Source organism: Protopterus annectens, chromosome 3.part1 (assembly GCF_019279795.1).
Source record: "Protopterus annectens isolate FY-2018-M chromosome 3.part1, PAN1.0, whole genome shotgun sequence".
Classification (NCBI taxonomy): Eukaryota; Metazoa; Chordata; order Ceratodontiformes; family Protopteridae; genus Protopterus; species Protopterus annectens.
In genome coordinates, this window is record NC_056732.1 from 1,357,654,949 (window position 1) to 1,357,677,741 (window position 22,793).

The 22,793-nt window shown below is 38.6% G+C and overlaps 1 protein-coding gene across 1 annotated transcript in view; it reads right to left on the reverse strand.

The window, feature by feature from the left end:
• The window catches only part of LOC122797773 (microtubule-actin cross-linking factor 1-like), an 899,011-nt gene that overhangs the window by 807,885 nt on the left and 68,333 nt on the right, over positions 1–22,793 (reverse strand). Inside the window, exons 3-4 of the mRNA XM_044066295.1 lie at positions 19,419–19,589; positions 7,883–8,034 (exon numbers count right to left, since the gene is read on the reverse strand). Coding sequence (XP_043922230.1) covers positions 7,883–8,034; positions 19,419–19,589 — 323 coding nt within the window. The remainder of the gene's footprint in view (positions 1–7,882; positions 8,035–19,418; positions 19,590–22,793) is intronic.

Genomic DNA, 22,793 nt, shown 5'->3' on the forward strand with positions numbered 1-22,793 from the left:
AATGCAAAGTTCATTGTTAATAGAATATACCAATAGTAATGTACAAGCAAATAATATAAATTACTATCAATTAATGTTATTATTTGGTCCCCTATGTGCAAAATTATTATTTCTCAAAATTATCCTAGCTTCCAAAGCATTTAATTCAAACACCTAATTTCCACCCCTGAGTAGATGTAGAGATACCAGAACAGTGAATTTAAAACGGTTCACATTATTACTATGACATTCATGTGCACAAACTGCTGAAGTATTTATCATATTTGTATTCCTTACATCCCACGAATGCTCCTGAAGGTTCGCTTTAAAATGGTATTTAGTTTAACTAATATATCATCTTTTGTCTGTACAAGTAGGTGGTTTCCTTTCAAGTTCTCGAACCGTGAACAGTTCAAGCACTTGAAACGCTGGCTTTATAGTTCAAATATTCACTTTTCAAACATTACCAGAAGTTAGATGTGTCAGATCACAGTACAGTGGGGGCTTGGAATTTGTGCTTTCCCCTGTGTAGCAGCATTTTGGAGTTGGTATATTTAAGTAGCAGAGAGTGTGGGGAGAGATGGGGGGGGGGGGGTTCACCACCTGCAAAAAATAGGTTTTCTTTTTGCCGCTTCTTTTTTATTTTTTTAGACTCTTTGTGATTTTTTTAGACTCTTTGTGATTTGAACCGCGGTAGTGGTGCTGCTGTAGCGTTGTCGCCTCACAGCAAGACATTGTCCCGTTCGATTCTCAGCTAGAGCATCTTCTGTGGAGACATGCGTGAATGGGCCTACCTTCGTTAAAGGTTGTGCATTAGGGTTGGCTACTCAGCACATAAAAATCAACTGCCAATCATTAGCGGACCGAAGTTCCACTGTGGCGACCCCTAACCGGGAAAAGCCAAAAGACACAACACAACAAAAGACTCTTTGTGATTTGAATGGTTGTGTTCATTGTCTAAGTACTCAGACTTTTTATAGCTTGAGCACTTGACATACACTCAATCACATATATTAAAAGAAGACAAATGTAGTGTGCAACCAAATAAAAAGTCCATACATATTATAATGGCCTTAACAGGACTACAGCTATTGAAAAAGTATAATGGCAGGCCTATTCACTGTGAAAATGGAAAATTATACAACAATGAAAAAGGTACCCATATGAAGAAAAGTAGAATGAAGACAGCTGCATCACAAACATGAAGGGCAACAAAGTAAAGCAACAAATGCTGGCATCTCCAGATTCATTTTGGAACTTAAAATGCTGAAAACTGATAACAAGGTATGTTCTCAGAAGGTCAGTAAATTGAGAAGCTCTAGATTCCTGACTGACTACAGAGTCAATACCTTAATACAATAAACAAAATATAATTGCTTGAGACCTTAATTAAAGCACTTGTAAAAGTTTCTTCCCAGACTGTGACTAATAATTCCCCTTGACTGTCATCACCACCCACATTTTCATCTAGAAAGCTATATCAAGATAAAAAAAAATAAGATGGGAGAAGTGTATACAGATCCTCATCAAATTCATAATTTGGAATAAAATTATTTTAGGAAAAAATGCTATCTCATATTTTCATCAGTTTTATCTTTTATTAATATCAGCCATCATTAATTGTGGATAACCATAGTCGATTATGGTTTGTCACCATAGTGAGAGACTTACACATACATTCTGTTTCACTTTGGGGACAGCCTATATGATAAATAGGTAATCTTTCTTACTCAGAATGTGTTACTGCTCATTGTTAGTTACCAAACAATGTAAAGTTCTAGGAAATCAGCACTGAAAGAGTCTCGGATGCAGTTTTAGACTTAGCGCTTTCATTGTCTTTAATTAATTAAGAATGTCTTCAGAATCTAAAAACCTTAAACTAACCCCAGATTTAAAAATGGCAATAAGAAAATCAAATGATCAGTGTTGACCAATCATAGTCCCCTAAAAAGATACATTTCCTTAAAGTTACAATGTCAAAACGTTGGAAAACTGTTGCCAAGTGAGCTCAATGTGAAAGAAATATATAAAGAAACAGCAACAGGCACAAAGATACCACTAAATTCCAAATGATCCCTGTCTATAGTCTTTGCACTAGTAAAAAGCATTTAATGTTCACTGATTCATTAAATCCTAGACTCTTGTCTGCTCTTAGTTTAATTTGCCACTGTGATTTGCGGCATTCCAATTGTATTTTGTAATTGCCTGAAACATCTTTGAGACTAACTGCATCTAAAATATACAACTGAATTTTTTTTTTAAGTTGGTCAACTGAGTGAGTATTTAGCTAGGGAGTTGCTCACATACCTCTTTCCAATGAGGCTCTCAATTTGGATCTTTGGTCCAATATCAGATATGACTGTAACTCACAGGTGGTAGTTTATCTGGCTTTGTGTGATTCGTGCCCTAGCTATTATGTGGGCAAGACCATCAGGAAATTATCACATAGAATCTACGAGTATACCCTGGCCATAAAAAGAGAGATGTGAGCAACTCCCTAGGTAAACAATCAGTTGTCCATTTTTAAAAAATTCAGTTTTATATTTTTTGATGCAGTTAGTCTCAAAGATTCTATAGACAATTACAAAGTACAATTGGAATGCTGCAAATCAAGGTGGCAAATTAAACTAAGAGCAGACAAGATTCCAGGACTTAATGAATCAGCAAACATTAAATGCTTTTTACTAGTGTAAAAACTATAGACAGAGATCATTTGGAATTTAGTGGTTTGTTTGTGTCTGTTGGTGTTTATACATTTTATTCACATTGAGCTCACTTAGCAACAGTTTTGCAATAATGTTTTTAACATTGCAAATTTAAGGAAATGTATCTTTTTGGGGGACTATTATTGGTCAACACTGATCATGTGATTTTCTCATTACCATTTTTAAGTCTGTCTGTTAGTTTAAGGTTTTAGATTCTGAAGAAGTTTCTCTGCAATACAATGCACTTTAATTATAAAGAGAGCAAACACGCCAAGTCTAAAACTGCATCTGAGACTCTTTTAGTGCTGATTTCCTGTAGAACATTACGCTGTTTGACTGTTCTTTTTTGTTCTACACCATTTTTGTGTTGTGTTATTGCTAGTTACCTATCAAAATGCACAAATGGTACTTCTGTACCTCATCTTATTTGTAACTTCAAGAGAACACCTACACTTCTCTTAGATGGCCTTTTGCCATTCTTTTAGGGCCAACTGTATAGGCAAGGATTGTTTGAAGGAGTTTGTGAATACAAGAACATTTACTTGCTGGATCCAGCTTTTGAAATATAACATGCTTAAGTTATCTAGTGCATTGTATTGCAGAGAAACATATTTGAAAGCAGACCAGATGTGAATCTAGTAATGCTATTACAGATGCTTTTAAGTTTGTGTTATTGTTGATGTTGTGTAATAGAATATCCTGAAGTGAGACACACTCTTGGTTTCTAGTATTGATAACTGCTTGTCTCTTTGACAATGATATCCATGTCATCCTTTAAGAAAAGCCTGTAATCCATAATCTACTTCCAGCTTAGCACCTGATCAGCACAGCCTGAGATTGCCATGATAATATGAGGGACAGTTTTATCCTTGGTATGATGTACACATTTTCCAGAAAGATGACTTTTTATTAAATACTGCTCTATCTATTTCAGGACTGAGTTAAACTCTTTTATCTGTAATCACTTTGTCCATATTACCTGCAGTGTGAGTCATCAGCATATTGAAACAGCTGTAAGCCTTCTGTCTACTGATTGATTCAGTTTGTATATATAGTGAAAAGCGTAACCCCAGTATAGACCATTGAGGTGACCCTGTATTTGATTGGCAGTAGCTGGTGGCTGTACTGTGCCATTCAACTACTTGTTTTCATCCAAAAAAAAGAAGCTTGGGAATCATTTCAAGGCTTGTGGACTGCAGTCTTACCCATTCAGGCACTGTGATAGCAAGATGTGATCTACCAACTTAAACACTGTTGAGAAGTCAAGAAATATCCCTAGATGCAATTTTGTTGTGAACAGAAAACACACATCTTGTGCTCACTTTGAAGGTATTCTTGCAGTTAACAATGATGACTTCTGGTTCCTGTAATAAAAGATTAAATATTCTACATTTATAAGTGAACTGTCTGTCAAGATTAAATATTCTATGTTTATAAGCAATATGGTCTGTCAAAATAAGATTATCCAATAATTCATTTACTATACTGAACTTCTGTTACAAAAATTTGTACAAAGGAATGTGGAGAGCTTTGTGATTTCAAATTATAACTCTTCTGTTGAGTCAGAAGAAATCTTAGATGACAATAGCTGTAATTTAATTACATCAACATGGGCTTTTCCTTCTAATTCTTTCATATGCAATAAATAGTTATTTATTGTTTCATGCATTTATACTTAGCCAGCAGTTTGTCAGCTATTGCAAACTTAGTCAGCAATGCTGTAACACAACCCTTGAAGTTGAACTAATAGCTTAGAAGCTGATATTAGGAACTAGAGTTAATTGGGGAGATGTTGATGGAATATTTTCAGTTTAACTGGATTATTTGGGGGTGGATTAAGAAGAAGTTGGAGAAAAGAGAAAAAAAGAGAAGTAAAAGGAATAGGGAGGATTGAGATGTAATAAAGTGTAGTCTGTTTTGACAGAAATTTGTAGGCAGTGACTCTTTTGATGAATTTATCAGATCACATCCGTTCATCTAATTAAAGTTGGTATATTACTAGGGTTTTGCACTGGGTAATATATAGGGGGATCTTATTCTGTAAGTGTGGGAGGCACTGGAGGATGAATTTATCCCTGGATTGGGATGTGTACATATTTTTGTCATAGATCTAGGTCTCTGGAATGGGTATTAACTGATGCGTTTTTCTTTTTGAGGTAAAGGAGGTCTTAGGGTGCAGGTGTAGGTTTTGAAATAGGTCAAAAGACAACGCACAGATCAACTTTCAGGAGTTTAAGCACCACAGAAAATAAGGAAAGGAAAGTAGAAAATTAGTTGGTAAATCTGCAGGGCATAATAGTCAGTGACTAATGTCAGATACTATGACACTTGAAAACATATATTCTGTCTTGTTTCCAGACACTGACAATTCATTAATAATAATCCTAAATCCAATGCAGAATCCTCAACTTGACAAAGACCAGATACCAAACTTCCTAAGCAGAGTTTATAAAAAACATATAAGTTATAAAGCCCGTTAAAAGCTGCAAAAGAGAAGACAATAAAAAACAGAAAATGGTTCTCAGAAAAGCAGAACTGCATCCCATCAGGAATATCATCAGAGACAAATCTAATAAAGATTTTTGAATGAGAAAGGAAAGAAAGCAGATGTGAATGTTATATGCTTAAGGGTTAAGTAAGGTAACCAATTCACAATGTGACTCAAAAAAAATAGTGAATAAATTAACTAACCTTTATGTGGGTCACTGTTTGGTAGCAGAAGATCATCTCTAACTAAATGAAAGTACACAAGGCCATGATAAACTGAGTCCATCCACATAGCATGATGGTTAACGATGCCATACTGTAGGGGTTATTACTGGGGCTATCGTGTTTCATGTCAATAAAGTGACATAGTAGAATGTATGGAAGAAAAAGTATTCTGTTTTCCAGTAACACTAAAATATACATACAGAAAAAATGGAAAGTGAGTTGGCAAGACTGAAGGAATGCTCTAAAATACAACGGAAAACCAAAGTGTAAATAGGAAGTAATAACCTGCATATGTATACATCTGAAAAAGAAGCATTAATAAAAGCAAACACAGAAAGGACTCTAGGGTACTGCATGTAAGCAATCAGCGTGACAAAGTGGCAAAGAAGGCAGGTGAGTAGTGGCATTCAGAGGGAGAGATAAAACCAGAAGAGAACAAGAAGTTATTATTCCACTGTACAAACATCTGTTAAGACTTCATTGGAGACTAGATTTTTGCCAAGACATAGGCAAGAAATAGGCAGAACTAAAGAAAGCAACAAAAGTGGTGGGTGGTCTACACAAGAAACTACAAAAGGAGGGACTACCACAGCTTAACATATGCAGCCTTGAAGAAAGGGGTGGACAGCATGACAGCAACATGTAAGCATCTTAAGGGAATCTACAGAGTTCATGAAGATACCCTTTACAAAAGAAATATGACAACAAGGGGGCAAAACCTAAAGATGGCAAGTGGAAGACTCAAGGGAAGTGAGAGGAAGTATTCATTCATGCAAATGGTGGTGAATGACTGAAACAATCTGCCTGAGGAAATGATATCATCAGAAATAGTGGCAGAATTCAGGGATATTTGAGAACGATATCATGAGGTTGTGCTATAACTATTGTTTCAGCAAGGTCTGCCGAGTATTCTCTTCTTCCAGACATTAGAGGGATAGGCAGAGTAAGTGGAGCAATCAGTTCTTATCTGAAATGTAAATCAATGTTTCTTTAATTACATCCATAAATAGATGAGACCCCCACCATTCATTCCTGTCGTATTACATGAACCATGCCAAGTGAATTGCTGGTCTCCCATCTTTAACCTTTAAAAATGATTCTTTATTTAGGACTTTTTTGATCCTGCTAGAACCAGTGATACATTAAGACTGTTACTGTCATTATTAGAACTTAATTGTGCATACATTTAAAAATACTGCTGAAGTCAGTACAGTGAACTGTTTTACACTTAGTTTCATAGATACTATAAATGTTAAAAAGTTAGTTGCCATATTTTAGCTCTTTTTCTTGATACATCCACATTACTTTACTGATGCTGTTTTAACTATTTTGTTATAAACTGTTGCATTTGTGTTTTCATAGGTTGTCCTACATTTCATATTAAACTTGACTTGCACTCCATCTCACACTGTTTGGCTGCTTTTCTTATTTCTGTAGTAGAACTAATGAATATCTAAAGCTACAGGTGCAGCATGCTTTCTAGAGCAATATAGCCATATTACACAGTCCACTCTGTTTCACAGATGTTCGTGATTTGTTTAAATAATTCAGACCTGGCTATTTTCCATGAGTGCACATGACAACCGCTAACTCACATCATTAAGGATATGATTTTTTTTTTTTTTATATATATTTCTTTTTTACTTTTTTGGTGGAGGTGAGTGAAATTATCATTCACAGGCCCATGTCAAACGTAAATACAATGCACATACATCAGTTAACCAATATGCTTTTGGAAGGTGGAAGAAAATATTAAGTATCTGGAAAATACCCATGCAGCCAAGGACAGAACATTCAGACTGCACCCAGACAAGTAATCAAAGGAGGGGTGGGAGGGTGGCCTAATGGTTAAGGTGTTTGCCTTACAAACACAAGGTACAGGGTTTGAATCTCACAAGGAATAATTGGCTAGGCTTAAAATGGCTTGCAAGGGCAGTTAGCCTGGTACTAATCTGTCTATGAACCTAAGTTCTGAACTTTTGACCATGAAGTTCTGAGGCAGCAATTTTAACCACTGAATCTTTATGCTGTCTAATTTCTCAGAGGCGCTGTGGGTGAGATAGGTTTCTCTCTCCCACTCCAGCTGCAATGGCATACTTTCTTTCCTTACTTCAAGGCTAGGTAGAGTCTACATTTAATTTCCTGGTGGTTCCTGCACTTGTGCTTGTAATAGCAAACAAACTCCTTTCATAAAAAAATAAAAATGATAACACTGTAATTAAGGCTTACCACAAAGTGAACAGGACCCTCCAGGTAAGAAACATATAGGTCACTAAATAAATATCAGTTTAAATTTGGGTGTATGAAGCACAGTTTGCTGGAGGCACTGGATAATCCAACAGGTAAAGACACTTAGAACACTGAAAGAGTACTTTTACACCGATGCCTAGCTCATGGTGTCTCCTTTTTCATGTACATGTTTGGAATGGGTGACAAAATAAGGATCAAATCAGGAGTCATATTGCTACTTTAGGATTTATACATACCTCTGGTCAGCCTTTTGCAAAAGGGACTTCCAACGATCCTGGAGTTCAGACACTTCCTGGACCTGATTTTCTTCATCTCTTCCTGAATAATGCTGACTCTGCAAAACCACTTCAATGCTTGGTCTCCTCTCTTCTAGGAGTCGCTTCAAAAGCTGAGATAAAGTAATATATATATATATATTTTTTTATATTATAAAAAACATATGTTAATACTATTACAAGATCGGGAATGATTTAATGGGCCATTGCTATGGCTTACAACAACTGGAATCCACAGCAGAGAATAATAATTTTACATTTATGCATGCAAATCCCAATAAATGAGGACAACCGTAATGTAACTGCTACCAAAATTATATATCTCAACATTGAGGCATATCCCACCCTAAGACGCATTCCTCATGTATATTCTACCTTATCTGCTAGCAGTATCCTTTTATTCTGCTCATTTTGTTGATATTTATATAGTAACTTCTGTTCACTGTGACTACCAACATCCTCTGCAGGGTAATCTGTTGACATTAATCAGTATTAAATACTGCTCATTTCATACAAACCTACAAGAATGCCAGCAGAAGACAGGTCATTCATCGGGAACTGCTCATTCATCAAGGTCTGCTTGACAGCTGCAGCTAGCCCATAAGCAGCACCCTCAGATCTATCCTTGCTGCATCATCCCTTGTTTTGTATTGGTTATCTATGAACCCCACTGGTGGTTTGTACTGCATTACTGTTTTATGGAACACATTCTAAACCTCAGCCCTTCTCTGTAAAGTAGCTTTCCTCGGATCCTCCTTCTAGCTGCCATCCACACACCTTTCTTCCTTTTCTATCTATGTTATCAGTTCCTCCACTTGCACCTGTCTCCTGGCAATGCAGTGTATTCAAAGTATGTCAGTCCTTCTCATTTGTAATGTATAGCTATAGAGTTGAGTTTTCTCACATACGTCAATCTCTCCATTCATTTCACCGTTTTGATGATTGCTCTGCATGCTTTCTACTAGGCTACTGCCTCTTCAGATCTGCTATTAGAACTGGATACATTAATCCAGACTATTCAGATCTGGGGCAACACGTCACCAATCTAGTAGTCAACAGGAAGTAGACTTGCCACAACTGAATGAAAGACTGTCAAACAGTAAACCCAGACCAGCAAAAACACCACAGCAAACTTGCTAAAAGAAAAGCAGTAAACATCAACAGCTGATGATGGGATCTCCAGCTTGTAGTGCCAGACACATTAACAACAATTTGAGCGCATGGAATACGCCCAGTAGAAAAGATGAGATACATGTAATGGACCACACTGAACACCAGCAGAATGCAGGTCTTAAAGGAAATGTAGGACTGGCCAGAATACACTAATCATGAAAAAAGGAATGCACAATACAGTTTTATTTCCCAGCAAAGAAACCACATACTGTGAAAACTATTCTCAGGTTGTGACTAGAAAAAAGCAACCGGTGACAGAAGATAGGCTAGATGTCTATTCTTCTCAGCTGTGCACCACCACTTGGGTGACAGGGATTCCACAGGAGATGTGTGATCACAGAACATTGGCCCTGGTCTGCTCAGCCTGGATGGTGTGAAGCAAAATGGTGAGGTCCAAGAAGGCATATATACAATGATGCAATTCCTACACAATATTATATACCAAAACAAATTATATTCACAAAAATGAATGTGTTCTAGAGAAGGACGTATTTATTTATTTATTTATTTATTTTACATTTGTTTACTGGGATGGTCCGACTGGGATGTGCCCATTTTCAGCAGAGGCCTGGGGAGAAAAGCTCCAGCCTAAGCTTACATACAAAGTCATCACATCAAGTAATAGAAATTATAGACAAAAAAAATGAGTGTTACAACATTTACAGGATAAAAATTTAAAAACAAAAATATATACATAGTATCAAATAGAACAAGACTTTATAGACACTTGAATATAGACAAATATATGGTTGAATTTATATATGTGGAGGAACATATCATTTGTTAGGTAATTAAGTAAGGAGAATCATTTGGGCAAAGTAGTGCATACTTAGTAATACTTCCATGGTGAGAGTTGCTGCTAGGAATGCAACTACTTATAGAGAAGTAGTGTGCTGTTAGAAGGGATATGTTAACAGAGTTAGTACGTACAGCCGTATGGAATAAGTAGTGCTAAGTTAATAATTAACCTGGAGTGTTACATGTGCAAAGCCAGGATTCAGACAAGTGTCTTTTGAGAGATATTTTGAAATGATTAAGATTGCTTATGGATCTAATACTATATGGAAGGGTATTCCAATTTTTGGCAACAAAGTTAGAGTAAAGAGAGTTGCCTGCTGTATTGGATACTTTGGTTACTTGGAATAAGTCTTTGTTAGATGATCAAAGAGTAAGAATGTTAGAGTAGGGTTGTAGAAGGTTTTTTAGGGAAGGTACGTTGTCAGGATTGCGCATTATTTTGTGAGCCATTATTAATTGGTTATAGTTCATAACATGAGATAGTTCCAACCAAGAAAAAATTTTGAAGCATTGACAGTGATGTGTTGAATGTGTGGAATCTGTTGCAAATTTGGCAATCTTATTGTAACATGATGCTAATTTACATAGTTCTGACTTTTTGAGGTTGGTAAGTATGGGGGATGCATATAAGAGTGAGGAGAGAAGGTGGGTTCCAGCTATGGCTATTCTTGCAGCGTCTGTTAAGAATTTTTTGTTTCTATACGTTGTTCCCATTTTCTTGTGAACCTTTTTAATTGTGTTAGAAATGTGTATGTCAAATTTTAGTCTGTTGTCAGTTATGACGCCTAATAGTTTAGTTTGGGAATCTGGGAAAATCCTAGTATTATTTCTGGCAGTGATATGAAAGTTAGCTGGAAGGTTAGTAGGTTTAGATGGATGAAAGGTCATAAGTTTAGTTTTATTAGTGCTGAGAATGAGCTGTGAGTTTGCTAGCCATGTTTCAATATCAGAGAAGGTTTTTTGTGTGACTATAAGAAGTTGAGTTACTGTGGATGCTGCACATATGAAGGTTCAGTCATCTACGTATTGTATGATAGATGCTTGACAGGAGGCAGTATTAAGATAATTTATGAATATGCTGAAGAGGAGGGTCCTAGGATTGAACCCCAAGTGTAACAGGAAGGAGTGGGGATAGATCTTGCTTCCATTATTGGCTAGCAAACTCACAGCTCATTCTCAACACAGCCTCAGTGATCACTCCCCAACCTTCCTACTAAGAAAACACCTTTATAAAGCGAAACCCATCATCTACCATCAAATACACAAAAAACTAACTTTAACCCTCTCTCATTCAGCTCATCCCTAAAAGACTGTAACTGGCAACCTCTAAAATACCTCAAACTAGATGACGCAGTTGACTACTTTAATAAAACATTCCTAAGCATCCTTAAATTACCACACCCCCATAAGACGTTCCCGAACTAGAGCCCAACCATCCCCATGGCTACAAAAAAACACTAAGTCTGAAATGAAAAACAGGGATAAAGCCTGGGACAACTGGCGCAAAACCAAAATTGCCTCTACTAGGCAAAAATTCCTAGAACTACGCAATAGAACCAAAAAGCTTATAAAACAGGACAAAATCCAATACTACCTGTCTGCTCTTACCTCCTCCCAACATAACCCCAAACAATTGTGGTCCTCAATAAACTCCATCCTCCACCCAGGTAAAGTAAGTACACCCACTCCTAACTTAACTCACTCCTACAAAAATATTGCTCCCTCTTTCAACAATCACTTCACCCAAACCGTACTATCACTAGCTAGACAAAACACCCCCCATAAACCCACACCATCAACTACAACTAACAATCTCCCAACTAGCTTCTCTTTCTCTCCTGTTCCTACCTCCAAAATAAAACAACTATCAACTAAACTTTAACCCACCAGGTTAGCAGCAGACAACCTCCCAAGTGAATACCTTCACCTTGCAGCTGACGCTCTAGCCTACCCCGTATCACTCTTGATTGACAGATCTCAGTCAGAAAGTTATGTTCCCACACTATGGAAAGTCTCACACATAATTCCTCTACACAAAGGAGGCCCCTCCACAGATCTAACCAATTACTGCCCCATAGCTATTCTCTTGCCACTCTCCAAAATACTAGAGAGATCCATTCTCAAGTCTCAAATCACCTCCTTGCTAACAACTTCCTCTCCAACACACAACACAGTTTCTGACCTAACCATAGCACCACCAACGCCTTACTCTCTTTCTCTAACACTATCCTACAAAATAAAAATGCAGGTTGTCTCTCCTCAGCTACCTTCCTAGACCTCTCTAAAACTTTCGACATGGTCCCACACAGACAACTTATCTCTCTTCTCAATAACCTATTCTTCTCTCAACCAGTCATCAACTGGTTTCAGTTACCTATCTGACCGCCAACAAGCAGTTGTTTGGCAGGACGACCTATCCCCCCCAACTACCAGTCTCCATAGGGGTTCCCCAAGGGTCCATCCTGGGACCCCTACTCTTCTTTATTTTTACCAATAATCTAGCCTCAGCCACAACATATGGCACACATACAATACGCAGATGACTCAACCATCATCTGCACAGCCCACTCCCTACCCGAACTGCAAAAAGTCACACAGGAAGCATTTTCCTCTATTGAAACTTGATTATCCGATGCCCAACTAATACTCAACCCACAACAAAATTACTAATCTTCCAACCCACAACAAAATTACTAATCTTCCAACCTACCAAACTTACCCTAGACAACTCTCACTTTAACATCACAGCAAAAGACAACACCACCATCCATCCCACAGAACACACCAAATTACTAGGAGTAGAAATAGACAATAAACTGAACTTTGACATTCACATTTCCATGACCATTAAAAAAGTGCACAAAAAAACTAGGGGCATTATATAGAAATCAGCGACTACTTACCAAACCAGCTAAAATTTCGGTAGCCAATTCTCATCTTATCTCCAGCCTACTCTACGCCTCTCCAATATTTACTAACCTTAGACAATGCGACCTAAATAAGCTCGAAACCTGCTACAACAAAATCGCCAAATTCACCACAGGGGCTTCCTACCGTACTCACCACTGTCTTTCACTAGCAGAACTGGGCTGGCTAGAGCTCCCCCACCTCCTTCAGTGGTACCAGCTCACACTCGCCCACAAACTAATAAACCACCAAAAGTCCCATCCCTCCAGAATCTACTCCAACCCTACATAATGATGAGACCACTAAGATCCAGCCACAGAAACCTCCTACAGGTCACAACAGCCATTAACTCTGTTGGAGAAGCATTATTCTCCTGCACTATAGTCAAACTCTGAAACTCCCTCCCATCCTCATTTACTTCTGTGACTTCTTGCACCCACTTCAAATCCTTACTAAAATCACACTTAAAAACTTGCCAGATATGCCCTTGCAAATCCTCCTCTAATACCATTCACTCCACCCACCCACTACCTCTCTCGGCCCCTATCAACAACCTACACTTAGCAAGCTTGGCTATTCATGTTCCCAGCTACCTACCACATAGTGCTAACTTCTTGTAGCAACAACTGCTAATGGCTGTTATGTACCTCAAAAACATTGTATCAATTGTTCACTGATGAATCTCAACTACATTTGTAACCATGTTTAGTATATGTCACCATATTTTAAAATTGTACTATGTTCTACAGCTGTTTTACATCTATGTTTTATTCTTGTCTTACATCTTCAGATGGATTTTAAATGCTATGTTTTTTAACTGTATAATGTAAGTAATACTTAATGTGGAGCTTTTCTCCCCGGGCCTCCGCTGAAAATGGACCTGTGTCCAGTCAGACTCTCCCGATCAACAAATGTAAATAAATAAATATAAATAAATAAATTTCACAGCTTGCTGGTGGCTAGACAGATAACTTTGAAACCAGTTAACAGCATCAGGGTTGATATTAAGATTATTCAGAGTGGACAGTAACTTAGGATGGGAAACTGTATCGAATGCTTCAGACATGTCCAAAAAGACTGAAGACACTATTTTGCCATCATCTCTGAATTTATTTATAATGTTAGTGAAACTTAGAAGAGATGCAGTAATGCTTGTAGTAGTGTAGTAGACTTGAAAAACAAGTGGCAGGCAGGCAGGCTATCTTAAGACACCATCATATTACATTTTTGGGAATGCCCATAAAGGCATTACTCCTACATATTTTATGTGTTGCCAATGTGTGAATCATAGAAGGGACTCAGATTACTGAGCAGATGGTTTGTATGAGAAAGGACTTAACTTTTCCTTGAGTTAGCTGCTTTAGCAGAGTGTGGTAGTCATTGATAGACTATAGTCGTGGAGAGGGGAATGGCATAAAGTGGGGTAATCATCAGTAGACATGCATGCTAATGTGGCTTTACATCCTAAATACTGACATCAGTCAGGCTGTAGAGACTTTCTAGAGACATAAAGTTGGTTCTAAGAGGTTTTAGTAGAATAAATGATTCCACAGCAAACTCACTGTAATGGCATTAAAGCATTTTCACAGGGAATTTTTCTTCTAATACTTCCCAAATGTCTGTAATTGCCCCCCAATTCCCCTAATATTTAATATATGCTAATTCCAAGATCATTGCACCTCAGATTAAAGGGAATATTCTGAGGGATTTCAGTTTTGGATTTAGTATATATATTTCCGTTTTGTCTTTTGTCTCACTGTTTCATTGATTCCAATGATAATCCTAGGAATTTCTGCCGGATTCCATGTGAGGGTACTGAATGAAGTCATTTATATGAAAGTCAGGGCCAGCCACAAATCTTAGCTTTTGCATCAAAACAAGAAATGGCCCTCCAGAACTAAACATCATTTACACAGTGGTACATGTTTAATTAGAGGTCTGTGGTGATATGGTGTATGGGGTTTGTGTCAATCACTATCCACTAGTATATTCTCTTTCTTTTTGTTTTGGATACCAGAATTCCTAATGATGACTTGTACATGTCACAGTTTAGCTTATTAGTAATTGTCAAAATCAAGTTATATAGAAATCTTTTGATGGAGTGCTGTACAACCAAAACAACAAAATGCAATGTGCATTTTCTGTGTATAGCTTTTTATTTAGTTTACTTAGTATCTGAAATTATATTACTGATGTTCCCTGTCTTGAAACAAATATTGAATTGCACTGCATAATAGCTAACATTTTTTTATTATTAATACTATCAAACAACCATAAATCATTCTATATCTATTTCAAGAATCTCGATGGCAACACCCAGATCTGCTCTGAATTACAGCACAAAGGCATGAAAATTACAGAACCAACTGATATTGCCAACATCCTGGCAGATAGGATCAGTTCATAGGTTCATAGGTTCATAGGTTTATACTAGGCTATCTGCCCTAAGGCATTTATAAGCCTAGCCCAAATTTTTGTGGCTTACGCCACCCCTTATATGAAAAAATACTGTGCCCATTAGTTTGTTGTGCCTCTGTCCAGCAGTGACACAGAGATGATTCCCGGGGTATTCATAGATTCATAGATTAGTACTAAGCTAACTGCCCTTGTGAGCCATTTTAAGCCTAGCCAATTGCCCCTTGTGAGACTCAAACCCTGCACCTTGTGTTTGCAAGGCAAACACCTTAACCATTAGGCCACCCTCCCAACCCTAAACCTACGATCTCCCATCCACAGGTCAAGATTTCTCTTGAACAGAGTCAGCGAGGTGCTCTGCCTCACATGGACCGGGATTTTATTCCACAGCATGGGGAGTCTCTGAGTGATAAATCTATCCCTCCAGCACGTCCTATTTATATCCGTGCTAAGGTTTAAGTCGCTTGCTCTAGTGGTTTTGGTGGATTTGGATTTTTTGAGGTGGAGCATGTCCATTAATTCCGGGTTGGACATGGCCTTGTATGTCAGGCACATGTCACCTCTGAGCAGACGGTATGCGACTGAATAGAGCTGGAGTTTCTTCAATCTGGCAGCATATGACAGATTTTGGAGTCCCTTTATCCTTTTGGTGAGGAACTTTTGGGGTCTCTCCAATTGCTGCAGATGTCGGGTGAGATACATCCCGAATGGGGCATTGTACTCGATCATTGGTCTGATAAGTGAAGAGTACAGGGGAACAATGACCTCACTAGATCTGGATGTGAATCCCTTCATGATCAGGTGGGCAATGTAGAAGGTCTTTCTAACCACTTTAGCAACGTGAGTGTCAAAAGAAAGGCCACTGTCAACCTGGGTCCCCAGGTCCCTGATAACCTCTTCTGTGCTTAGTGGATTGCCACCTATATGGTAGCTTGGGGTTACCTTGTTTTTCCCAAGGGTATCACTATACATTTTTTGGCGCTTAACTTCAGGCCATGGCTCTGGCACCAGCTGTCTGTTTCCGTGAGTCCCTTCTGAAGGATATCCGTGTCCGATGCACTTTCCACTATGGCCCAGTTTGCAGTCGCCTGCAAACTTTGTCAGCCAAAGTCCTCCCATGTTGGCCTGTACTTCTGAGAAGTAGATGCCGAACAATAGGGGCCAAGGACCGAGCCCTGTGGGACACCACTTGTGACCGGCTTGGAGTCTGACATAGCCAGCAACTCTAACCCTGTGGGTTCTGTCCTTAAGCCAGTTTGCAACCCATCTTGTGACATATGGGTTTACATTTAAGCTGGTAAGTTTTTCTACAATACCCGAGTGGGGTATTGTGTCGAAAGCCTTTGCAAGGTCAAGGTAGGCTGTATGGACTGCCTTTCCTCATCAATGGCCTTGGTGACTGTTTCAAGAAGTCGACCAAGTTCAAAAGGCATGATCTTCCCTTGACGAAGCCAAACTGGGTCGGGTCCAATGTCTGCAAGTCCCCTATATCTTTGTTTATGAGCTCCATTATGATCCTCTCCATAGCTTTGCAGACTAGACTTGTTAAGCTTATGGGGCGGTAATTACCAGGGTCCGTAGAAGCGCCGCCTTTGTGGAGTGGGACCACAGTTGCCGTACGCCACTCCTTGGGCACGTATCCTGTGGTAAGGCTGAGATTAAACAGCTGCCTTATGTGCGGGTTTAATTCCTCATTTAGCTCGGTAGCACACAGCCGGGACACCATCCGTCCCATTGATGCTGTGTTTTTAGATTTAGAGAGAGCAGCTTTCACCTGTGCATTTGAGATGTCTGGGAGGCTACACTCGGCTGGGATAGTTATCTCTCCTTTAGGGGGGGAGAGCGGAGTGAAGTTCGCACTGAACCTGTCTGCCAGTATGTTGGCAATGTCTGTGGGTTCAGTGATTTTTGTATCATTTTGGACTAATTCTGAGCATATCTGGGAGTTTCCACCCAGGTTCCTAACATAGCTGAAAAAGGCCTTATGATTGTCCTTTGAATCCATGGCAATTTTTCTCTCAAAAAATTAGAGGTCTGTGGTGCTATGGTGTATGGGGTTTGTGTCAATCACTATCCACTAGTATATTCTCTTTCTTTTTGTTTTGGATACCAGAATTCCTAATGATGACTTGTACATGTCACAGTGCTAACCTTACCCTCCACTCACCCCCTAAAGGGCCCATATCTATACAGGAAGAATGCAGAGTCCCTGTAATCACAACTATGCAGGTAAAAGCTTCACTCTCTAAAGCCAAAAACACAGCATCCATAGGACTGGACAACATCCCAGGCTGCGTTTTACACGAAATTCAGAACGAACTGGCTCCCCACTTAAGCACCATATTCAAGAATAGCCTCGCATCAGGCTTTGTGCCCACTGAATGGCACACAGCAACAGTTATCCCACTCCACAAAGGGAGAGCCATCACTGATCCCGGGAACTATCGACCTATTAGCCTGACGAGCCTGGTCTGCAAGGCCATGGAATGTATCATTATAGAACTCATAAACAAAGAAATTGGTAACTTCCAAACTCTGGATCCCACCCAGTTTGGGTTTGTGAAAGGCAGATCATGCCTCCTGAACCTGATCGACTTCTTTGAGGCAGTCACCAAAGCCGTACATGAGGGTAAGGTGGTTCACACAGCCTATCTTGATCTCGCCAAGGCTTTCGACACCATCCCTCATTCTGGAATTATAGCTAAACTCACTAAACTAGGTATAAATCCCTATGTCACAAGATGGGTTGCCAACTGGCTCACTGACAGAACCCACACTGTAAAAGTTGCAGACTCCAAATCTGACCTCAAAGCAGTGACAAGTGGAGTACAATAGGGTTCCGTCCTGGGACCCCTCCTGTTTGGTATCTACTTCTCTGAAGTACAGGCAAGTAACACAGAAGGCCTCTGGCTAATGAAGTTCACAGATGACTGCAATCTAGGAGCCATAGTCAAGTCCCCAAATGATGTGGACAACCTACAGAAGGGCCTCACTGAGACAGATGCCTGGTGTCAGAGCCATGGCCTCAAGCTCAATGCCAAAAAGTGCAGTGTCACCCCCTTTGGTAAAAACTCTGTACCCATGAACTACCACATAGGCAGCAATCTACTTAACACTGAATGTGTGATAAGAGATATTGAGACCCAGGTGGACAGTAGTCTCTCCTCTGATGTGCTCGTACAGTGCCTTAGTGTAGGATTCAGCAGTTGAACTTTCAGCTCCCGTCTGCATGTGTGTCATGAAGTCTGTCACTTCTGATTTGCGTAGCATGAAGTTGGCTTTGGAGAAGTTTTTTGGTAACAGCTCTCCTGGTAGAGGTTGATTCACCAACTTTCACCGTATGTGTTCTTTTCAGAGAGTCACATCCCCACAGTAGTCAGGAAGTCCTTCTACGTGGCACACCTCATCATAAAAGGGTTCTCATCCAGGAAAAAAGAGGTCATTGTTCCCCTACTGACACTCATTAGACCCATTATAGAGTACAACGCCCCTTTTGGAATGTACCTCACAAGACATCTGCAGCAGCTGGAAAGGCCACAGAAGTACCTCACAAAGAGGATTACCGGCCTCAAGCAAATGCCCTACACTGACCACCTCAAAAAACTTCAGCTTTACTCCATAGCATATCTCGTACTCTGAGATGATCTCTGCCTAACATATAAAGCTACGTCAAACCCAGAGCTGTTGGACATGCTACACCTAAAGAAATCCCAATCCCTCCGAGTTACATGCTATAGGGACCTAAACCTTGTCACCACAATAAACAGGACATGCTGGAGGGATTGATTCCTGTCCCAGAGACATCCCATACTCTGGAACAGGCTACCCATCTATGTCAAGCAAAGTTCTTCATTAGCACTCTTCAAGAAAAATGTTGATGAGTGGATGGGAGATAGGAAATACACCCTGGGGCTCATTTCTGTGTCTCTGCTCGACAGTGGCACAGGAAAATAACTTTCTTAGGTGGCGTAAGCCAGGGAACCTTGTTGGCTAGGCTTACGTAGGCTCTTGGGCCAATAGCCTAGTACCTACCTATGAACCTATGAACCTACCTATTAACCTATAACTAAAGAATAGGATTTCAGTAATCAGGAAACGTGCTGCAGAAAATTTAAATGAATCGTACATGCTTATGTATAAGAAACATATGTACAGAAGTGATGTCTATGAAAGCTGTAGCACTTAAAATGGAATATTATTTTACCTTTTGTTCTTGGAGCTGGGCTTTTACGACCTTAACTTCTGAGGAAGGTGGCTTCTGATTTGCCATCAATGCGTCAATGTCTGAGATCCAGCTTAGTAAGGACTCTAAGGTGTCGTGCATTTTTTCAGTATCCTGTAGATCTGTGTGGAGAGTAACAGCCCGCTGAGCAACCTATAAAAAAATATTGCAGACAACTAATAATTTATGCCATTTCTTAACACTCTAGTAATAATTATGTCATTATCCTAACTTCTGCAAGTACTTTACAAATGATGCTGATACAGAACTCTCTAAGGAAATCTATTTCACAGACATCTGCAGCTTCTCTTCTTATTCCTGAAGTAACACTATTTATTTTAATACTTTTTCTATGACAGATCATAGACGACAAGGGGATCTTAAGTCGTGTGTGTGTGTGTGTGTGTGTGTGTGTGTGTGTGTGTGTGCATGCGTGTATGTGTATGTGTGTGTGTGTGTGTGTGTGTGTGTGTGTGTGTGTGTGTGTGTGTGTGTGTGTGTGTGTGCGTGTGTGCATGTGTGCATTTGTGCACAGGCGTGTGTATTTGTCTGTGTATCTGTGTGAGTAAATATCAGATCTATAAAAGTCTTATTTCCTCTCCTGATCTTCACATTAAAACTACCAGCACAAGCCTCACATTCATCTGAATAGTGGCGGTGTTACAGGAAGTGTTTTTTTTAAGTAAGTTGTAGGGTTAGGGTTAAAAGAAGGTTATCAGAGTTTATACAGACATTGAAAATAAAATATTTCCACTAAAGATGCAAAGGCTTTAAGGTGACAAATTTCTTTGGCTGTCTCTCAATATTAAGATACTTAACCAATAAGTAAAAATGTTACACTGACAAACCAATTAGTAAAAACTACAAGAGAAACCTAGCCAAGTTAGAGTTTTCACTGTCTGATACCTTACATCTCCTGTAATAAACACCCATGGGTTATGTGTAAATGACCCCTCAAGGACATCAGGTGTTTCATGTAATGCAAAACCATGCACCAAAAACCCAGCGATAGTGCCAAAATTAGGGCTGAGAGCTTTATAATGCTGTGTGGTTGTAGTCAGCAACAAAGCAGTTCGAGCAGTAATCCAAATCTCACAGTTTAATAAAAATAAACCAGACGTACAAACAGTAAGCTTCACGTTTCGTCAAAAACTTCATCAGAATAATTAACACTCATCTAAATGACAATTAAATACTCCAATAAAAATTCAAATACACCAATAGGAGTCATTATATCATGAATAAATTAATAAAAAATTAACACATTGAATCTACTACCATGACAAAGCCTTATGAAACCTTGAAAAACAGTGTGATCATTTTAAAACCAGTTTATGTACATGTAAAAGCTAATGAACATAAAGTCCATATACAACCATCAATAAATAAAATTGTTAAAAAGTTAAAAAATGTAAATATTATGTGCACTTCATGTTATATTTTCTATGGTCTTGTAATGCCCTCTACTGGAGAAAAATAATATTGTTCAAAAATTGGAAAGCAATGAGTTTGAATAACATAGTTGAAAACAATGTTAACAGCAATAATAAAATCTACTTCAGGTTGCACATTCTGAGTTTAAAGTTTAGCTGATCTCATTTTCAGAACGGGGGCCAAACTAATCATGTCGTTTAACCCTGGGAATTTATTAGATTCTAAAACCATTTGCCAGTATAATTCCCTATAAGCAACCAAGGTCTCCCAACAACCACCCCTGGGATCTAGTGGCACCACCTCTAATACAAAAAAATTAAAATATGCTCCGTCACAAGAAAGGGTATGCTTGGTAGTAGATTCAATGTGTTCATTTTTTATTAATTTATTCATGATGTAATGACTCCTATTGGTGTATTTGAATTTTTATTGGAGTATTTAATTGTTAATTAGATGAGTGTTAATTATTCTGATGAAGTTTTTGACGAAACGTGAAGCTTACTGTTTGTACGTCTGGTTTATTTTTATTAAACTGTGAGATTTGGATTACTGCTCGAACTGCTTTGTTGCTGACTACAACCACACAGCATTATAAAGCTCTCAGCCCTAATTTTGGCACTATCGCTGGGTTTTTGGTGCATGGTTTTGCATTACAAGTTTCTTTTTTGCACCTTCCATCTTCTTGTTACTACATCAAGTGTTTCAGCAATATGGCCTCTAAATTTCCATGACTTTTTGATTTTCCCTTTTAAGTCTTTATGGACAGATTCAGGCCAACAAAATAAGTGAATTATTCCAATAAAAGTGAACAACTATAAGCCCATTTTTAACTTTGGAGTCTTTGTAAAAGTAGTGCTGTTTATTCAATCAAAAAGTGTTCAAATGCACTTAGAACTGGCCGTAGTACGTAGTTTGCTTTGTGTAGTATCACTGCTGCAATGTTTGTCTATATATATATATATATATATATATATATATATATATATATATATATATATATATCTAGAGAGAGAGAGAGAGAGACAGAGAATGGGAGTTACAATGGGCTTCTCATTCTGCAGTTCATATCAGTTTAATTAGGAAATTTGCAGCAGTGGATGATAAAGGACCAAAATCTACTGCTTATAAGGCTTCACTTATATGGTTTTAGAGACATACCCTATGTGTAATTTGCCAGCTAATTTTAAAATGCGTACCTTTAATGTAATGATGGAAAATACTGTCTCAGAGCAAGAAAAATTGATGTCTTGAGCCCCATAAGGCTCATTTGCATGTCTTTTCCTTTTTTACCTATTTATTAATGACTTCTTCCTCCTCAAACTAACTAAACTACGAACGACTATGTATACAGGTGATCTGATCCTGCTACAGAATGTCAGATGTTATTACACTTATGAAATATCACCACTCTTAACCTTTTCTGCTGCTGGTTTGTACACACACTTTCATACTTAACCCACCAAGTTTAGCAGCTATGCTGTTTGGGCCCAGCCAGAAGCTACTGCATATACAGTCACTCGGTTGTAATGAACATGTGCCACTCTAATAACTCAGTTATTCATTTATAGTAGTTGGGACTCTAGCTTTATTCCAGTCTTTCCATCAACGTGCTTCCCAAAGCTGTTGCTAAAGTATTCAGTCAGGCAAAGGGTTGCCACAAATTATGTATATTCCCAAATCTAACAGAGCAATTGAAATGAATGTATTTACTGCTCAACTCAATTACTGTCAATCACGTCTTTCCTTCCACATTGTAGATAGTACCTACTCCAAAGAACACTAATAAGATTTGTTGTTTTATTCTTGTGTCTGATGCCATCACTGTTTATCCCACCAAAGAGCAAATCAGTTTCAGATTACAGCTATAGGGATATCTTCCTTTTAAATACCTTCACATTTAAAATGTTGCACCTAGAACATTGA